The sequence below is a fragment of the Dryobates pubescens genome, chromosome 9 (assembly GCF_014839835.1).
Source record: "Dryobates pubescens isolate bDryPub1 chromosome 9, bDryPub1.pri, whole genome shotgun sequence".
Taxonomy (NCBI): domain Eukaryota; kingdom Metazoa; phylum Chordata; class Aves; order Piciformes; family Picidae; genus Dryobates; species Dryobates pubescens.
Window position 1 is genome coordinate 16,012,019 of NC_071620.1, and position 18,760 is coordinate 16,030,778.

The 18,760-nt window shown below is 45.1% G+C and overlaps 1 protein-coding gene across 1 annotated transcript in view; it reads left to right on the forward strand.

The window, feature by feature from the left end:
• The first annotated feature begins 3,838 nt into the window (after window positions 1–3,838).
• GNAL (G protein subunit alpha L) overlaps window positions 3,839–18,760 on the forward strand; it is a 231,519-nt gene continuing 216,597 nt past the window's right edge. The window contains exon 1 of the mRNA XM_054164121.1: window positions 3,839–4,513. Coding sequence (XP_054020096.1) covers window positions 4,069–4,513 — 445 coding nt within the window. The 5' untranslated portion in view covers window positions 3,839–4,068. The remainder of the gene's footprint in view (window positions 4,514–18,760) is intronic.

Consider the following 18,760-nt stretch of genomic DNA (forward strand, 5'->3'; position numbering starts at 1 on the left):
ACACACACACATATATGTAAACTGTCTCTACAGTTCAAGAAATATGTGGAGAGGGCTGAGAGGGCCCAAAGGTCCAAAGGAGGGTCTCAAAACTGATCAAAGTGCTGGAGAACCTTTCCCATACGGAGATCAAAGACATCCAGAGAAGGCTCAAGATGGAGCTTCTTTTCTCCCTGGACCCTTTCTTTCTCACCGTAATATTCCTGTACTTAAAGGGTGACTACAAAGAGGATAAAGGACAGCCACAAGCAGCACCATGGAGAAGACAAAGGGCCCCAAATGCAAGTTGCACCAGGACAGGGCTCATCTTGATATAAGAAAGCTAATTTTTACAGTGAGAACAATTATTCACTTGAATAAGCTCCCCAGGGATGTGGTAGTGTCCTAATTGTTTAAGGTTTTCAAGACGTGATGGACAAGGTGCTAGATAATGTCACCTAAGTTACTTTTCCCATGGAAGGTTGGGCCAGATGATCTTCAGAGGGATCCCTATTCAAGTGCCTTCCCCATACAGTCCAGGGCTATTCTATGACTCTAATTTCAGTTAACATAAAGCGAATCATAAGTAATTAGTACTACTGAAACACTAAGTCATCAGTAAGCTCTGATTTGGATGACTAACTCCAGAAAACATTGATCACTATTCCATGAAATGTTCTCCAAAGGGTATTCAGATCAGAAAATTGCATCATAGTGGCTTTCTCACTTTAAATTCTTGGAAATCATGGACGATGGTAATGCAGAAGTAGTGATGAAAACTATTCCTCCAGAGAAAGAAAGAAGACAAGTTGCTTGTTCTTTATTAGAAGTCAGAAGCAAAAAAAAAGACCCAATTTGCTCTTGTAGGTCACTAAAAGATCTGACCAGACATAATTTAACATTTTATGAGGTAAAGTACCTATCTCAATGTTTAGTTGAGTGGTCTGTTTTTCAAGGATGGTATCTATCCACAGTTGTTATCACACTAGCTGCTGCTCCAAAACTCTTTATAGAGCATGTCATTTCACAGTGCATATTCTGCCAGGTCTCCTGTGTAACCCTGAAGATATCACTCACCTTCCCTGTTACTCACTCAGCATACATTGTATGTGCTCAGGAGCACTTGATTAGGAGAAATGTTCCCTAACCAGAAGTTAATTGGGACAGATTAAGGCATTTCTTTTACCAATGGAAAGCGGCTCATGATTCTCTTCTCCCAAAAAACAAGCAATAGAACAGGAGGAAACAGCCCCAAGTTGTGCTGGGGGGGGGGGGGGGGGGGGGGGGGGGGATAGGTTGGACATTGCAAAAAAATTATTCCCCAGAAAGGTTGTCAAGCCCTGGAACAGGCTGGGCAGAGAAGTGGTGGAGTCACTCTCCCTGGAGGGATCTAAAAGATGTGTAGATGGGGTCTTGAGGAACTTGGTTTAGTGGTAGACTTAGCAATGGCTCTACTTGATGATCTTAGATGTCTCTTCCCACCTAAACGACTCCATGATTCTGCAAATGCTGTTGTGAACTCCCCTTCACAAAACTAAGTATGTACATTGACATTTGGGCTCCAAATATGAACTCTCTAATTTTCAGTGGTGCTCTCGCCATTACTTCAATTCATATTTTTTCCCATGTTTTTATTACATTGTTGGCTGAGTAGCAAATTTTCCTCTGATCCAATCTCACTAAAAAGTGCAGAGCCGCCATCTCAGGACTGCAGATATCTGGTCCAGTTCAACCACTTAGATTCTATTTATTGAAATTCCTGAAAGCTAGAATCCTTCACTCTCAGCCTAAGAAATGGTTTATCCTTATGGGTCATAAAACCTTTCAGTCAAGATACAGCAGTGCTGCAGTAATGGTGAAACATCCCCTCACTGTGATGCAACCTCTTGTTTTGCAAGAGGATTGCAATGAGGATACTATATAACTGTATGTTAAAACATACAAGAGAATCAACAGCTATTGGATGCTCTTCTTGGAGGTAAAGCATCTGCCAAACAGTAAGAATTTTCAAGGGTGAAAGAGAACATCTATGGTGTGCTGGATCCTTCTGATATTTTCACTGGCATAACCTCCTTTGTGTGGTGCAGTTGCAGACAGTTGATGCTTTCAGTTAAAATGCATCTATTTATTTTATGCTATTGGTAGGTGGTGTTTCTTTTTTCCCTAGTGAATGTTAACATACAACTCACTGCTTTGTAAATGCATATTTTAGAGGATGTTTGCTAAATCATTTGACACAAATAGATCTGTCGCAAAAACAATTGCATTTCTTCATCCAGGAATTAAAAATTGTGGCAAATTTGCTCTAATTTGTTCATTGCAAAGAAATAGAATTGTACCTCCCTCCATTTTCCCATACACCTGTATATGAACAGACATATCTATAACAGAATTACAGAATGGTGGGGGTAGGAAGGGGCCTCAAAAGATCATCTTGTCTAATACCCCTGCTAAAGCAAGCTCACCCAGAGCAGGTTGCACAGGACCTCAGTGTCTAGGTGAGTTTGGAATCTCTCCACAGAAGGAAACTCCACAACCTCTCTGGGCAGCCTGCTCCAGGAAACAAGTTTTTCCTCATGTTCATGTTCAGATGTTCCTGTGTTCCAGTTTGTGCCTGCTCCTTCTTGTCCTGTTGCTGGGCACCACTGAAAAAGAGTCTGACCCCAAAAGAATACAATATTGGTCACTGGAGGAAAAAAAATTTAAGAGAATAGAACAATGACCTAATACAACAGGGCCATTACAGAATCCAAAGACACACTATACAATTAAAGAGGTTCATGACCTCAGTAGCTGTTACTCAAGTAAGAGACTACATTTTGCTAAGATATGTGTCAATCATAATAGTGAACATAGAACCTTTAATACTTAGAGGCAAACTGTTTCACCCCATAGGCACGTGCCGCTTAAAAAAGACCTTCAATTTTATGAAATACTGTTGGAAACAGATGAAATTATGAAGAACACACCGACGGCTGGAGCAGACGGAGAGCCTGTTTGAGACACACCGGGAGTGACCTGGATTTGTCCGGACTTCGCCTGAGGAGGGCTGCCACTGCCTTTGAACTGCCTGGCTTCAGGCACCAGCCTTGCCGCCGCGGCCCACTGTTAGCGTGAGGGCGAGAAGCCGTCAGTGTGTAACAGGGGCTGAACACCCTGTTGTACCTGTAAGGATGGCAGGAGGCTGGCAACCTGAGGGTACCTCTCTGTACGAGGCTTCGGCCTTGGCTTCTCCCCACAGATGCCGAGGGAAAGGCTTGGCCAGACCTGGGCCACCCCTCAGGCAGCAGCCAGCGGGATGGCGGGATGGCGACCGAGCCTCACGCAGGCGGCCCCATGGCCGTTCCAGGAGGGAGGAAACAGAGCGGGAGGGTGGTGTGGGTAGCAAGTGGACGAGGGTCTCCCAGCCTGTGGGGCGAGTGGGAACCAAGGAGAGACCCTAGATTCCTCAGCGTTGGCAGGAGCCCCTGGGGCAGGGTGGCGTTGAGTGGACGGCGGAGCCGGTTGAGGGCTGACGGAGAGGCACGAGGCGGGCTGCGAACGTGCGTGTGTGGTGTGGTGTGGCGTGTGTGGTGTGGTGTGGCGTGTGTGGTGTGGTGTACGGCGTGTGTGGTGTGGTGTACGGCGTGTGTGGTGTGGTGTACGGCGTGTGTGGTGTGGTGTGGTGTACGGCGTGTGTGGTGTGGTGTGGTGTGGTGTACGGTGTGTGTGTGGTGTGGTGTACGGTGTGTGTGGTGTGGGGGTGTGTGCGTGTGTGTGTCTCTGTGTATGTGCGCGCGCGCCTGTGTGCCCCCGCCCTTCCCCCGCCACCGGCGGCCGGCTCTGCGCGGTGGGCTGGCGCTGGGGTATTTACGGTAAGGTGGACCCAGCAGTGGCAGCTTAGTGTCAGGTGATCGGCGCTGAGGAGCCGTTGCCGCCGCCCCGGGGAAGAAAATGCAAGATGGCCCAGCGGGGCTGTGAGGGGCTCCGCGGCGCCCCCTCCCTCCCCGCCCGCTGCCGCCGCCTCCTCCCCGGCTCGTAGGGCCGGCGGGAAGCGCTGAGGCCAAGCCCGCCGCGCCAGAGCCCGTCCCTGGCGGGGGGCACCGAACCATGGGGCTCTGCTACAGCCTGCGCCCGCGGCTTTTCGGGGACGCCGGCGGCTCCATCTCCAGTACCGGCGCCGTCTCGGAGCCCGAAGCGCCGACTGAGCCTCACGCCGCCCCGCAGCCACAGCCTCTCGCCGCCCCTCTCCGGCCCGGCGGTAAGCCCAGCGGGGAGGCGGACGGGCCGCCGCTGCTGCTGCAGAACGGCGGTGGTAACGGGGCCGCCCCCGAACGGCCGCCGTTGCCCAAGGCCGGTGGTCAAGGCGGCATGGGAAAGGCGGCGAGGCAGCAGGCGCTGCACCAGCCGCCGGCTCTGCAGAGACCCTGGGAGAAGCTACGCCTGGAGGAGCGGGAGGCGGAGAAGGAGGCGAGGAAAGTCAGTAAGAGCATCGACCGGGCGCTTAAGGAGCAAAAGCGGGAGTACAAGCAGACGCACCGCCTGCTGCTGCTGGGTACGTGTGTGTGTATATGCATGCGTGTGTATGGATCCCCGTGTGTCTGCAGGGCGTGTGCCGGGGCGGGCAGGTGCCCCTTGGGGCTCCCCGGCTTCCCCCGTTTTCCTTCGGCTCAATCCATCCCTTCTTTGTCTCCCCGCTGCGGCCCCCCTTCCTCCCCCCCTGCCCCCCCCCCCCCCCCCCCCCCCCCCCCCCGCCCTGCCCTCTGGGCTGCCTCCGTCCCTGGGCTCTCCCCCCAGACAGGTTTACACCTTCTTTTTCCTTCCTCCTCCCTCTTCTCCTCCCCCCGGCCTGGCCCTGGTTTTGCAATGGAGAAGGCGCTCGGTGGTTGTCCTGCGAGCGGCTCCACCCAGGCGGCCGTGCGGGAGCTTGCAGCTGGGGGAGCAGTGGGGGCTTCCCGGGGAGGGGACACCAACCCCGGGCTGAAGCTGGGGCGGGGAGGGATTGCCTCGGTGAGATGTTTCAGCCCTCGAGCAACTCGGGAACCAACAAGAACACTACGCAAAATGGCCATGCATAAGATGTGCATAGCCTGTGGATGATCCTCCCCAGCCATGTGTAACTGGGATGGTTTTAATGAGGAGCGGTAGCGGCTCTCAAATGAAGGGAGTGCTGATGAGCAATAGGCTGCTTACTTAAAGCAGCAGCGAGTGGTGTAAGGGGAGATAAGCGGGTGGAGGTATGTGTATTCTGCACAGGCATCGCCTCTACTACAGGATGCGTTCTTCAGCTGTTGGCTCTCAGATTATTATTTTTTGGTTTAGGGATGACTTCTTAGCTCTTGCCCCCTCTTCTCCGAGGTGCCACGACCAGTCTGCTATTGCCACTGCTCTTTCTAAGCATTAGTTAATAGTCCCCTCTAGAGGATTTGTACCAGCTGATACATTTACAGTATGAAAACCACAGGGGTATCTAATACAAGCATCTCATTTCCTGCAGGAAACAGAACAGTCATGCTGCAGGGATTTTTTTTTTTCCATGGTTTGAGCAGAGGGCTTATTTGGCCCCTTGGCTATGGCCATAAATCTCTGGTTTCTGTTAGTGTGAAGGTACTGATTTGTTCTTGTGCTGGCTTTGCGTGTTTTCGTACAGTTACATGTTACAGAGCTTCGGTGGTTATCAGTGTGCGTTCCACGTTTGTGGTAGCCTTGCATCTTTGCAGAGCTGTGTTTCCATATTGTTGGATTCCTTTATTCCTCTTGGTGGGTGAGTGGAGGAGAAAATATCAAATACAGCAGTCCACAAAAGGTATGAGCAATGTTTGGCAGACCTGTAGTGCTCCAATTCTTAAAAAAAAAATAATCATGGGCCTTATTTCCTATGAAATACCAGCCTGCAGGATACTGGTATGGCCAGTGAGAGGATTGTGAAAGGACATGTAATTCTTACTCTGTGGAATTAATAGCAGTCTTTGTAAAAGTGTTTCATCTTACAGTTGAACTGTTACACGATTTAACTCTCAAATTCTAATATTCCATAGATAGCACCTTAAAAGGTTTTTCTTCCTGTAACCCCCAAAAGTGTATTGTGACCAGTATGGCTTCAGGAAAGCAAAAATACTGGTTGATGGCCTTCCTCTAGAGAGCAATTCCTTGAACAATAGGATCCTACCAGATAGATACTGTGTGTGGTCTATAGCATGAGTGGTTGTCATAGTAAAGCAGAGCACCTGTTCAGAAACCATGCAATTTGAAAAATAAACTATCTCCAGCCCTTGGCACTCTGAAAGAAACTCAACCCTCTGAAGGCTCTGCATTGAATTTTGTATTAAATCTGTGTCATAATCAGAAAAGACTCTCTTGATCTCCATATTGAAGGGAGGAAATGCTGGATTATTGTTTCAGCCCTGGCAGATCAGGGCCTGTCATAAATGTTTGATTTGGCTGCAGGGAGAGCTGCAGGTGCTTTGTGTTGCTGTTTGCAAAGAGGTGGAAATGCTGCTCTTGATAAAAGAAAAATGTTTATAATGGGGAAGGGTTTATTTGTCAGAGAAGGGGTAAAGCAAAATTGCATTGTACAAAGTAATCTTTCAGTCCTGCACAGAGGAAGAGACTTAAGATGCACACACTAAGGTCTTTTAGAATAAAGAATATTAACAACATGATATTTCATAGCATTTGTGGTGGTGAATAACCCAGTATCTGTCCCTAAGGTCTTCCAGGAAGAGTGAACCTCAAAAGCGTACCTTTGCTAGAGAGAGGAGGGATATTTCTGTAGATCAACATGGAGGAAATGTCTAGCAGAGGGGAAATGGTGAATGCAGTGACAACAGAGCAGAGAATAAGCAAAAGTTGGTCAACAGCAGTTGGTGCTGGCTTTGTTTGTTTCTTTTTTAAAATGCAAGTTTGTAAATAGTAGCTTCATTTGGGTTTGTCCTTGTACATCTTGGACAGGAACTGGGGCAAGTTTAGAGGATATTATCGACATTTTAGAGGAAAATGCAGTGTGTATTTTAAGGAGCTACTACTAGATAACAAAAGGGTAAGCAAATAAATGCACTAGCACTTGAACACTAATAATCTCTGGAGTCGCTAAATAAGCAGTATATTAGCAGAGAAGCCTCTATAAATGTTTGAAAATGACCTTTGCTTGAAAGCACGCTAATTCTCCTTTTATTAAGTGAAATGAAAACAACCAGCATCCTGATGAGCTGTGCATGTAAGTTACCAAAAGATTACAGTCTCAAAGGCTTTTTTTTTTTTTTTCTCCTTTTAGCTTCTTTTGGTAAATGTCTCTAACAACATGATCTTGCCTGTCACTGCTTCCCCCCCAGCTAATGCCTTGTGCTGCATGTGACGTTTTGAGGCTTTTCTCTAACCTACATTCGTAAACACTTGATGTGTTTTGTCATAACCAGTAACTGTGAAGGGGGGTAAGCCCAGGAGATCAGCTCTGTGTGTGCCTCCCACATAAATAGGTGTATCTGTATCAGGTGGCTGGAACTGGGATGCGGGGGCTTGATGGCTGCACTGGTATAACAGCAAACACCATTTGGGTTGCTTGGCTTGTTTTCTCTTCTGTAAGAGGGTGTATCCATATGAAATGGAAACTTGCTTTCCCCCACAATGGGCTGCTGCTTGTTTAATGCCTACTTTAGAAAAAGAGAAAGGGCTGGAAACTGCAAATTGATATTTTTTTTTTTTGTGATGTTTATTCTTCTTAATTTCCCATGATTTTTATAAGTGAAAATGTTAATTGGTGCAGAATCCTTAGGATGCTTTTGACAACCCTGAGATCAGGATTTTTTTAAGCATACACATTTATTGCTCAGATTCCCAGGGCTTGGTCAGAATGTTGTAGCTTTGGTTTCTGTCTTTTCTGTTTGCTCTTCTTGTTTTGGTGTTTGTTTGCAGGGTGTCTAGTTTTGGGTTTTTTTTTTTTGTTTTTTTTTTTTTTTTTTTGGGTGTGGGCTTGTTTTATTTTTTGTTTGGGGTTTTTTGTTGTTGTTGTTTTGGTTTCTTTTTTTTCCCCAGGCTTTTCTAGCTGCTGATTTCCTAGAAGCTGTACAAACATGACAAATCACTTTATAGAAGCAATTTAAATTCTCATTTCCAGGCTCATATTTTAAACTATTTTGGGAGTAAGTGGAGTGAAGAGGGACTTTAAACAAAATGCAAACCATTGAGTTATAATTAAGGCTCTTGTTGAAATAACCATAGATATTATTTTTTTTTCTCTCCTGGATGGTTGTCTTCTAGCCTCCACCAACTCCTGTTTTGTGCTTTTCTCTTTTGTTTTGGTGGGTTGGTTTTTGACACCCACTCCCCCACCCCCAGTCATTTCCCCTGACTTCTGACTGCTATCCTAACTTTGAAGCAGAGCTTATTTTTTTTTTGCACTTCCCCGCGAAACTGAAACTGAAAGTGCTGGTAGTAAAAGCTTTTGTCAAACTGAAAGTAATAGGGTTTGAAGGAGGAAAAGTGGAGGTGGCAATTTTCTTCATGTATGAGGTGCTGTCACTGTTCATATGATATTTAAGTATTGGCTTGATAGTGAAATTCAGGTGTGCCCTGCTGAGCCTGCATCTGGAATATTGTGCCTAGTTCTGGGCCCTCAATTCAAAAAGAGCGCCATGCAGAGCCACAAAGATGATTAAGAAAGTGGAACATGTCCCTTATGAAGAAAGGCTGAGGGAGCTGAGTCTCATTAGCATGGAGAAGAGGAGGCTGAGGGGTGCCCTCATTCATGTTTATGTAAAGGGTGAGTGTTGGGAGATACCTGAGCTCATTGTTACCACTTGTGTTCCAGGGTGTTGTATCCTCTTGTTACTTCCTATATACACCTATATAAACATATGTAGACAAACCTTGTTGATTTGTACAGTCAGATGGCTCTGACATGTACATAATTGTAGGAAAAAATATTTTCAAGGTTTTGAGGTAATGGATTGCAAATACTGCCCAATATAATGAAGTTAATAAGTTTTGTGATTCTAATTCTTTGCATCAGTCATGTGTCTTTCCAAAACTCTCTGGTTTTATAGTAACTTATGTATCCCATTGAAGTGGGATTTTCCTTGCAGATGAGGAAACCAGTCATCAGAAGTCACCAGAATGTGTTGGAATTAGTTCTTAGGTGATGATTTTTCAAGTGTGATGAAAGTGATCCCTCAGTTACTCTACTTAGCTTTTCTGGCTTGTATTAGAAATACTGTGTGCAGCAGGAGTAGAGTGGCGATTGTCCCCCCTGTACTCAGCACTGGTGAGGCCACACTTGAATATTATGAGCCATTTTGAGCACCTCAGTACAAGAAAGAGATTGAGGTGCTGGAGCAAGCGCAGAGGAGGACAACAAAGCTGGTGAAGGACCTGGAGAATAAATCTTACAAAGAGCAGCTTAAAGAGCTGGGGCTGTTTAGTTTGAAAAGGAGGCTGAGGGGAGATGTAAAGAGGTTGGTGCTGGTTTCTTCTCACAGGTAATTAGCCATAGAACAAGGGGGAATGGCCTCAAACTGCAGCAGGGTAGGTTTAGACTGGACATTAGGAAAATTTTTGTCACAGAGTGGTCAGATTGGATTGGGCTGCCCAAGGAGGTGGTTGAGTCAACATCCCTGAATGTGATTAAAGGTCATTTAGATGTGGTACTTTGGGATATGGTTTAGGGATATGGTTTATGGTGCCACATCCAGCTGGCAGCCAGTCACCAGTGGTGTGCCCCAGGGATCAGTGCTGGGCCCCATGCTCTTTAACATCTTTATTGATGATCTGGACGAGGGCATCAAGTCCATCATCAGTAAATTTGCTGACGACACCAAGCTGGGGGCAGGAGTTGATCTGCTGGAGGGTAGAGAGGCTCTGCAGAGGGACCTCAACAGGCTGGGCAGATGGGCAGAGTCCAACGGCATGAGATTTAACACATCCAAGTGCCGGGTTCTGCACATTGGCCACAGCAACCCCATGCAGAGCTACAGGCTGGGGTCAGAGTGGCTGGAGAGCAGTCAGGCTGAGAGGGACCTGGGGGTGCTGGTCGACGGTAGACTGAACATGAGCCTGCAGTGTGCCCAGGCAGCTAAGAGGGCCAATGGCATCCTGGCCTGCATCAGGAACAGTGTGGCCAGCAGGAGCAGGGAGGTCATTCTGCCCCTGTACACTGCACTGGTTAGGCCGCACCTCGAGTACTGTGTCCAATTCTGGGCCCCTCAGTTTAGGAAGGATGTTGACTTGCTGGAACGAGTCCAGAGAAGAGCAACAAAGTTGGTGAGGGGTTTGGAACATAAGCCCTACGAGGAGAGGCTGAGGGAGCTGGGGTTGCTTAGCCTGGAGAAGAGGAGACTCAGGGGTGACCTTATTACTCTCTACAACTACCTGAAGGGAGGTTGTGGACAGACGGATGTTGGTCTCTTCTCCCAGGCAAGCAGTACCAGAACAAGAGGACACAGTCTCAGGCTGCGCCAGGGGAGGTTCAGGCTGGATGTTAGAAAAAAGTTCTATACAGAAAGAGTGATTGCACATTGGAACGGGCTGCCTGGGGAGGTGGTGGAGTCGCCATCACTGGAGGTTTTCAGGAGAAGACTTGATGGGGTGCTTGGTGCCGTGGGTTAGTTGTTTGGGCGGTGTTGGATTGGTTGATGGGTTGGACGCGATGATCTTGAAGGTCTCTTCCAACCTGGTTTATTCTATGTATTCTATGAGGTGAACTTTGTAGAGTAAGGTTATCAGTTGGGCTTGATGATCCTGGGGGGTCTTTTTATTTTATATTCTGTAGGTAACCAACTAATTGCATTTAGCCCATGTTTAGCTTTTTAAACTGATTTCTGTTCCTTGATTCTGCTTATTTTTAATCACTTCATATTTAAAGGGGAGTAAAAGAGTACTTTTTTTTTCCTGGTTCTATTCCATGTGTTGGGTGCTGGGAGGCTGGAACTGCTGTGCAAAGATGTGTTCTGCAAGCTTTTCCTTAGGCAATATGAACGTCAGTTATTAGACAAGTCTTGTAAATTTGTGTGTATTCCACAAATGCTTGCTGTAACAGTGTGTTAATTAAGATGCACTAATATTTTTGCCTTTTAAATCTCACAGTACCATTGTAACTTGTCTACTGCAGAAATTTTAAAGACTGTGCAAAACTTCTGGATTTGTACTTTGTTTTTCCACTCCCCATGTGCTTTTTGTTGTTGTTTTCCCCCCACATCTCCATTTCTAACAAATACAGTTTGAAACTCTTCCCACATTTCACCCCTTCCCACTGCCCAGCCCTGCACCCTGTATTTCCTATCTTGCCAGCCTTTGGCATTACTCAGCTGAATTTATTTATTTTTTTTGTATCCCAAGATAATTGTATAAATAATAGTTATACTCAGGGAGGTTGTTTGCTGTTTTGGCATCTTTAATGCAGGGAAACTGCACAGTTTGGGGGAAACATACTGGTTGGGTTTTTGTTGTGTTTTTTTTTTTTCCTAGAGTCATGGCTTCCTTCAACTCAAGTCAGGTGCCATTTCAGCTTAGAAAGTTGCATTGATTTTTTTAAAGAATTCTTCTCTCTTTTCTTTTTATCTAACAACTTTGAGCAGTAGGAGAAACCCATCCCTCCCTTTGCTTGCTGAGTTTAACTGATTTGAGATCCTGTTCTAGAACCATTTTGCTTTTTGCTGAATAACATAGAAATGGTTCTTCTTCATGGACCTCTGAAAAATAGAGAAAATGGTGCAACTAACGTAACAGAGCTATCACCCTCTGGTAGAAGGAACATGGTGAGAAACTTTCCTGTGAGGGTGACAGAGCACTGGAACAGGCTGCCCAGAGAGGTTGTGGAGTCTCCTCTGGAGACTTTCAAAACCTGCCTGAATGCATTCCTGCATGACCTGCCCTAGGTGATCCTGCCAATTGATGTCTGTAACATCAGGAATAACATCATCACCTGTACTGGAAGATGTTCACTGATAAGATCTCTTTAAAGTCAAACTTGAACTGCTTCTTTACAATTTAGTACTTTGCTTTTTAAATTTAAGTTGGAAGAATTCTAAATTCCACTTGCAGTGCTAGGTTTCAAGAATAATCATAGAATTGCTAGGGTTGGAAAGGACCTCAAGGACCATCAACCCCCTTGCCATGGGCAGGGACACCTCACACTAGATCAGGTTGTGCAGAACCACATCCAGCCCAGCCTTAAAAACCTCCAAGTAATGAGGCTTCCACCACCTCCTTGGGCAACCTGTTCCAGCATCTCACCACCCTCATGGTGAGGAACTTCTTCCTAACGTCCAATCTGAATCTACACATTTCTATTTTTGTTCCATTCCCCCTAGTTCTGTCGCTACCTGACACCCTAGAAAGTCCCTCAGCAGCTTTCTTGTAGGCCCCTTTAAGATACTGGAAGGCCACAATAAGGTCTCCTCAGAGCCTTTTTCAGACTGAATAGCCCCAATGTTCTCAGTCTGTCTTCATAGGAGGGGTGCTTCGGTCCTCGATTCAAAGGCAGATTGGATGGGGTCTTGAGGAGCCTGTGGTAGTAGGAAATGTCCCTGTAAGTAGATCTCTAAGATCCTTTCCAATCCAAACCATTCTATGATTTTTATTAGTGAATGCAGTGGACATAAGTGGCAGGCTGAAAAATATCTGTAATGAAAACTTGACAAAGTGAGCCCTCACTTTCTGTGGGTATTGTTTCCCCACTCCTTACCCTGCCCCCCTTTTTGTTAAATACAAATTTTTTTATATGTGTGATGTACTTTGTATTTAATTTGTCACACGAGGCTTAAAATGGATGGAAGGAATTCTATACACATGACCACTGGAATTCTTGTAAAACAGATTGCCATGAGAAGTCTGGGTGAGTTAAACCCGCCTTCAAGAGTATTCAGCCATATGTCATAGGCTTACAGCTTCATAAGAAGAGGGCAAGTCTAATGGATTCTGTAACAAGATGGGTTTTTTCATCCTTTTCATCATTTGACCTACTGAACATTTGAATTACAGAAATAGATGTATGGTGTTATCTTCTGCCTGTTCTCAGCTTGCTGTAATTGTCTAATTTACTCTCTAGGATAGATATGGACAAGATATTAAGTGCTTCTAACATGTACCAGCCTTTGCAAAGGTGAACTTTTTTTATATAGAATTGGGCTGGAAAAGACCTTTAAGATCAAGTCCAACTGCTGACCCAGCACTGCCAAGCCTTCTGCTAAACCGTGTCCCTCAGCATCACATTTACTTGGCTTTTAAATTCCTCCAGGGATGGGGACTCCACCACTTCCCTCGGCAGAGGGGTGGAATTCCAACGCTGACCATCCTTGCAGTGAAGAAATATCTCCTAATGTCCAACTTAAACTTCTCCTGGCACAACTTGAAGTTGTTTCTTCTTGTCCTAACACTTGTTATTTGGGAGGAGATTCTGACCTCCCCACCTCATTGAGACTTCCTTTCAGATAGTTGGAGAAAGCCAGAAGTTCTCCCCTCTGCCTCTTTTTCTCTAAGTTAAACAACCCCAGTTCCCTCAGCTGCTCTTCATAAGAATTGTTCTCCAAACCCTTAATCAACTTTCTATGTTCTTATAGAAACTATACACCTAAGATGCAGAAGAATAAATTTATAGCAAGGACCTATGCAGAAATAAACAGTTCATCATCTGGAAAGGTATGGCTAAAGAGTTCGGGGTTCAGTCATCTTTGCTTTCTAAATGACAAAATGCTGTGGAATGTATTTGTTTCCTAGGTGTCTGTTTTCCCCTGATCATTAAAGCAACCAGTATTACAAAATGAGGAAGATGATCCTTGATGTGAACCTGCGAGGTTTTTCTTCTTCAGCTGTGCTTAAGAGCCTTGTAGTATCCCACAAGTATACTACTGTGTGTAATGCTGTGCAACCTAGTCATGTATAAACAAGCAGTAAAACTATATTAAGGATCAACTATAACTTAAGATGAATTTCAGAACCTTTTATTCATTGGGTCTACTGCTTGTGTTAATGCAGAACATTAGCAGTTCAAACTGTTTTACTTTTATAGCTTGAAAATATTCCTGTGAAGGAACACAGATGGCAACTCTAGAATATTAACTCTAGTTCAGCCTAAATAGTTATCTTCCTTTGATTTAACATTTTGAAAGAAAAATGGAAATCTCAAATTCTTTAGAGAGTATTTTCTCACACTTTGAGAAGGGTATGGAAAACAACCAACCAACAAACCGTTCTTCTTTGAAGTAAATTCTGATGGCTTTGATTTGTTTAACAGACCTGAACTTCAAATTCATCTTGATCTGGTCTGCGCCATAGATGAAATAGTGCTGGGAGAGGAGCTCAAGGTCTTGGCACTTGGAGAGAGACTACTAACAAACTGCTTTTAAATAAGTGCCATGTGGTTTTCCTTTTAATAAATACACTGTTCTTCTTACTTTTGAGAATATTATAAACATTGCTGTGTTTTCTGCAACTCTTCAGTGCTCTAAAAGCATTTAATTTCGCTTCATGGAAGACTGAAATGAGCAACAGAGTTGTGCTTGGTTTAGTGCTTCCTTATACCTTGCTTTCTGATCAGGAGCCATAGCAATCCCTCTTATGTTTCCATGAGTTTCCAGGAGCACCTGGAGTGTGTAAGTCCCAAGTTCTATTGCTGCTCTCCCAGGTTTCCTGGTTCTACTTAATGTGACATCTGGATTCACAAGCTTGTTTGTTCAGCAGCGTCTTTCCAACTTGATTGTTATTGAAACAGCCCAGTTGGAGTGGTGGTGGGGTTTATTTTGTTTTAAATTGGGAAACTAGATTTAGGGGGGACAACATTCACTACTAGACCCTTTCCCCACTTTATATAGAGATGTGAGGAAGTTGACTTGGTGGGGGGAGAGGGGGATGGGGGGAAATACCTACAGTGGTGTTTGGCTTGTGTCTCCGGGGGGATCTGGACAAGATCAGGCAGTGTGCTGGTGTGAACCTCATGAGATTCAACAAGGTCAAGTGCGAAGTCCTTCACCTGGTTTGGGGCAATCCTCAGTATCAACACAAGCTGGGGGATGAAGGAATCAAGAGTCCTGTGGAGAAGGTACTGGTTGGACATGAGTCAGCAATATGTGCTTACAGCCACGTTGTAGCCGGCTGTATCCTGGGCCCTGTTTAAAGCAGTGTGGGCAGCAGGTGGAGCAAAATGATTCTGTTCCTTGACTCCACTGCCTTGAGATCCCACCTCCAGTGCTGTATCCAGCTCTGGAGTCCTTAGTATATAGACCTGTTGGAGTGAGGATGGGCTAAGAGTCGAGGTTGTTCATCCTGGAGAAGAGAAGGCTCCAGAAAGACCTTACATCAGCCTTTTAGTACTTGAAGGGGTCAGTAATAAAGATGGGACAGACTTTTTAGCAGGGCCTGTTGTGACAGGACAAGAGGTGATGAAGGTTTATTCAATTCTATTCAAGATCATCGTGTCCAACCTATCCTCTAACACCACCCAACCAACTAAACCATGCAACCAGGCACCCTGTCAAGTCTCCTTCTGAACACCTCCAGTGATGGTGACTCCACCACCTCCTCGGGCAGCCCATTCCAATGGGCAATCACTCTCTCTGTGTAAAACTTCCTCCTAACCTCCAGCCTAAACCTCACCTGGTTCAGCCTGAGACTGTGTCCTCTTGTTCTGGTACTGGTTGCCTGGGAGAAGAGACCAACCTCTGCCTGTCTACAACCTCCCTTCAGGTAGTTGTAGAGAGCAATAAGGTCACCCTTGAGTCTCCTCTTCTCCAGGCTAAGCAACCCCAGCTGCCTCAGTATCTCCTCATAGGGCTTGTGTTCCAAGCCCCTCACCAACTTTGTTGCCCTTCTCTGGACATGTTCCAGCAAGTCAACATCCTTCCTAAACTGAGGGGCCCAGAACTGGATGCAGTACTCGAGGTGTGGCCTAACAAGTGCAGTGCACAGGGGCAGAATGACCTCCGTGCTCTTGCTGGCCATGCTGTTCCTGATGCAGGCCACAGGCTAGATAGAAGGAAGACATGTTTTACCATGAGGGTGGTGAGACTCTGGAACAAGTTGCCCAGAGAGGTGGTAGAAGCCCTAAGTTAGACTGATAAAGGCGTTAGTATTCGTAACTGCTTCATCAGCCTGCAACAAGCAATCAGGTAGTGGAGCAAATTTTAGACTTTATGAGTAAGTAGACTGAAAGTCCAGAATTGATCAGTAAGATTTTTCCATTTGTCTTTTGAGTAACCAAGAAATCATTGTACTTCCCACTAGTGTCCATGCTCTAAATTCTAAGTTCCTTGAATTTTAATATGACTCTTGCTAAGGTAATATCTATATGGAGTGTTCAAGCAGTGGCATCATTTGGGGCCATGTTTCAGTTCTGAACATGACACACTCTGTCCTACCCACCAGCTTCAGTTTCTACTTGGTTGGAATTTATTTTACAGATGTAACTCAAGTACTTACTCCATTCCTTGGAAGAAAACAGGCTGGATAATATTGAAAACTAACTGTGCTCTCCACCTGTTCCTTCTGTCTGAACTGTTCTTCCAACATCTCAAAAGTGGGTGATGCCAGATTCTGGTGATGGTGGTGTTTATTTTCTAGAGGAAATACTTGGTTAATTTTTGGTTTTCAGTTGGTTCATCAGACAACTCAGAATTACAGTGTATTCCAATCTTCCTGAAATGGGCTTATAAAAATCTTTGTACTCTGCTTTAGCTACTTCTGGAGGTACCACCTTTCAGTGGATCACAGAAGAGTGTTATTTGTACCACTCCTATCAGAGAGTTGCTGTTCTCTAACATTATTGCTCCTCCACAATTCAGTCTTTTGAGCATTATTCACAAGGATACCTTTAATCAGTGACTAAAAGTTTACTGATCCTCTGAGCAGTGAGGTGGGGATCTTACTAGCAATACTACAACTAGTTGGTGATTCACAATTAGTTCTTCAAATCCATCTGTCAGCTGATCTGATGCCTGATCCACTTAAAATCTGTTGTACTGATCATTTGCAGAATTACCACCAGGTATACATGTGCTGCTTATTTATGACATCAAATATCTTACATTGACATAAGCCTTTCATTTAACTGCTTGTTATCAATACATCTTAATTACTTATTTTTAATTAAGCAAATAACTTATTACTGATTGACTTTAGGTGATGGATACCAGTCCTGTGCTTGATGGAACAAGTTGCTTCTCGCACTGTGTGTAACCTATATAACAGGATATCACAGCTGAAAAACAGTTCTGAAGCCTTGAGGTTCATAGAGTTGTAGAGTAAATGTGATTCTTTATGCCATTATCTCTGGTGATTTGCAGGACAGGCTCTGATTCTCTCCTGTAATAATTGTTTAGATCATATGGAATCATTTTGAGTGGGAAAGATCATTAAGATCATCAGGTTGAACTGTTAACCCAGCACTGCTAGGTCACCACTAAACCATGTCCTTCAGCACCTTATTCACATACCTCTAAGGATGGAACTCCACCACTGCCCTGGGCAGCCAGTTCCAGGGCTTGCCAACCCTCTCACAGAAGAAATTTTTCCTTATGTCAATCCTAATGCTTCCCTGGTACAAGTTGAGTCCCTTTCCTCTTGTCCCATTGCTTGTTACTTGGAAGACCCTCAACTCACTCCAGCCTCCTGTTTTTTTCAGGTAGTTGTAGATCACCTTGTGAAGAAAGAGGGCAAGAACCTCTATTTAAGAATTAGTTGTGCTGACTGACTCAGCATTGTTTGCTGTTACTATTTGAAGTTAAAGAGCATAAACTGACATTCCTGGTGGATGTTTTCATTAAACAATGAGGCTGGTCTAACATGGTCTAGGAGAGCATGGTGCTATTATGATTTCTAGCAAAACAAAGAATTTTATTAACCTGAGACAATATTTTGGAAACAATGTTTTGCCTGGTCCATTCCATCTCCATAGTCTGTTTTTAGGATGGTTTAAACGGCCACCTTCCCTGTCCTTTTGTTTAAAGAGAGACATGATGCTTATTTAAATTGACCCTTTCAGCAAACTGAAAATGCTTTATCAAGATGAAGTATTAAGCCAATAGAATATTTACTGCTGCTACAGGCTGCGGCAGCTGGATGGGAACAATTTGGAACACTCAACTGCTGGAGTGGACAGTGGTTAAACTGTCCACTACATATGTAAAGGTCAGGTATCTCCAGAGTGAAGGAAAGCTGTTCAAACTTTCTTTGATTCTATCACCTATAAGCATGTACAACAATGGCTTAGATTAGAAGAGACCTTAGAGGTCACCTACTCCAACCTCCCTGGCATGGGCTGGGACTCCTCTCAACTAGACTTGGTTGCTCAAGGCCTCATTCAACCTGACCTTGAACACCTCCAGGGAGGGGGCATCCACAGCCTTTGGGCAACCTGTTCCAGAGTCTCACCACCCTCATACTGAAGAACTTTTTCCTAAGATCCTGTCTAAACCTACTCTCCCTGAGCTTCAAACCATTTGCCCTTGTCCTATCACTAGACACACTTAGGAAAAGTCCCTCTCCATCCTTCTTGTAGGTTCCCTTCAGGTATTGGAAAGCAGCTATAAGGTCTCCCTGGAATCCTCTCTTCTCTAGACTGAACAACCACAGCTCCTTCAACCTATTCTCATAGCAGAGGTGCTCCAGTCCTTGGCTCATCTTTGTGGCCTTCCTCTGGACTTGCTCCAACAGTTCTATCCCCTTCCTATGATGGGGACACCAGAGCCAGGTGCAGTATTTGGGGTGGGATCTCACAAGAGATTCTCTTGCCCTGCTGGACACATTCCTCCTGATGAAGCCCAGGATATGGTTTGCCTTCTGGGCTGCATGAGCACATTGCTGGCTTATGCTGAGATTT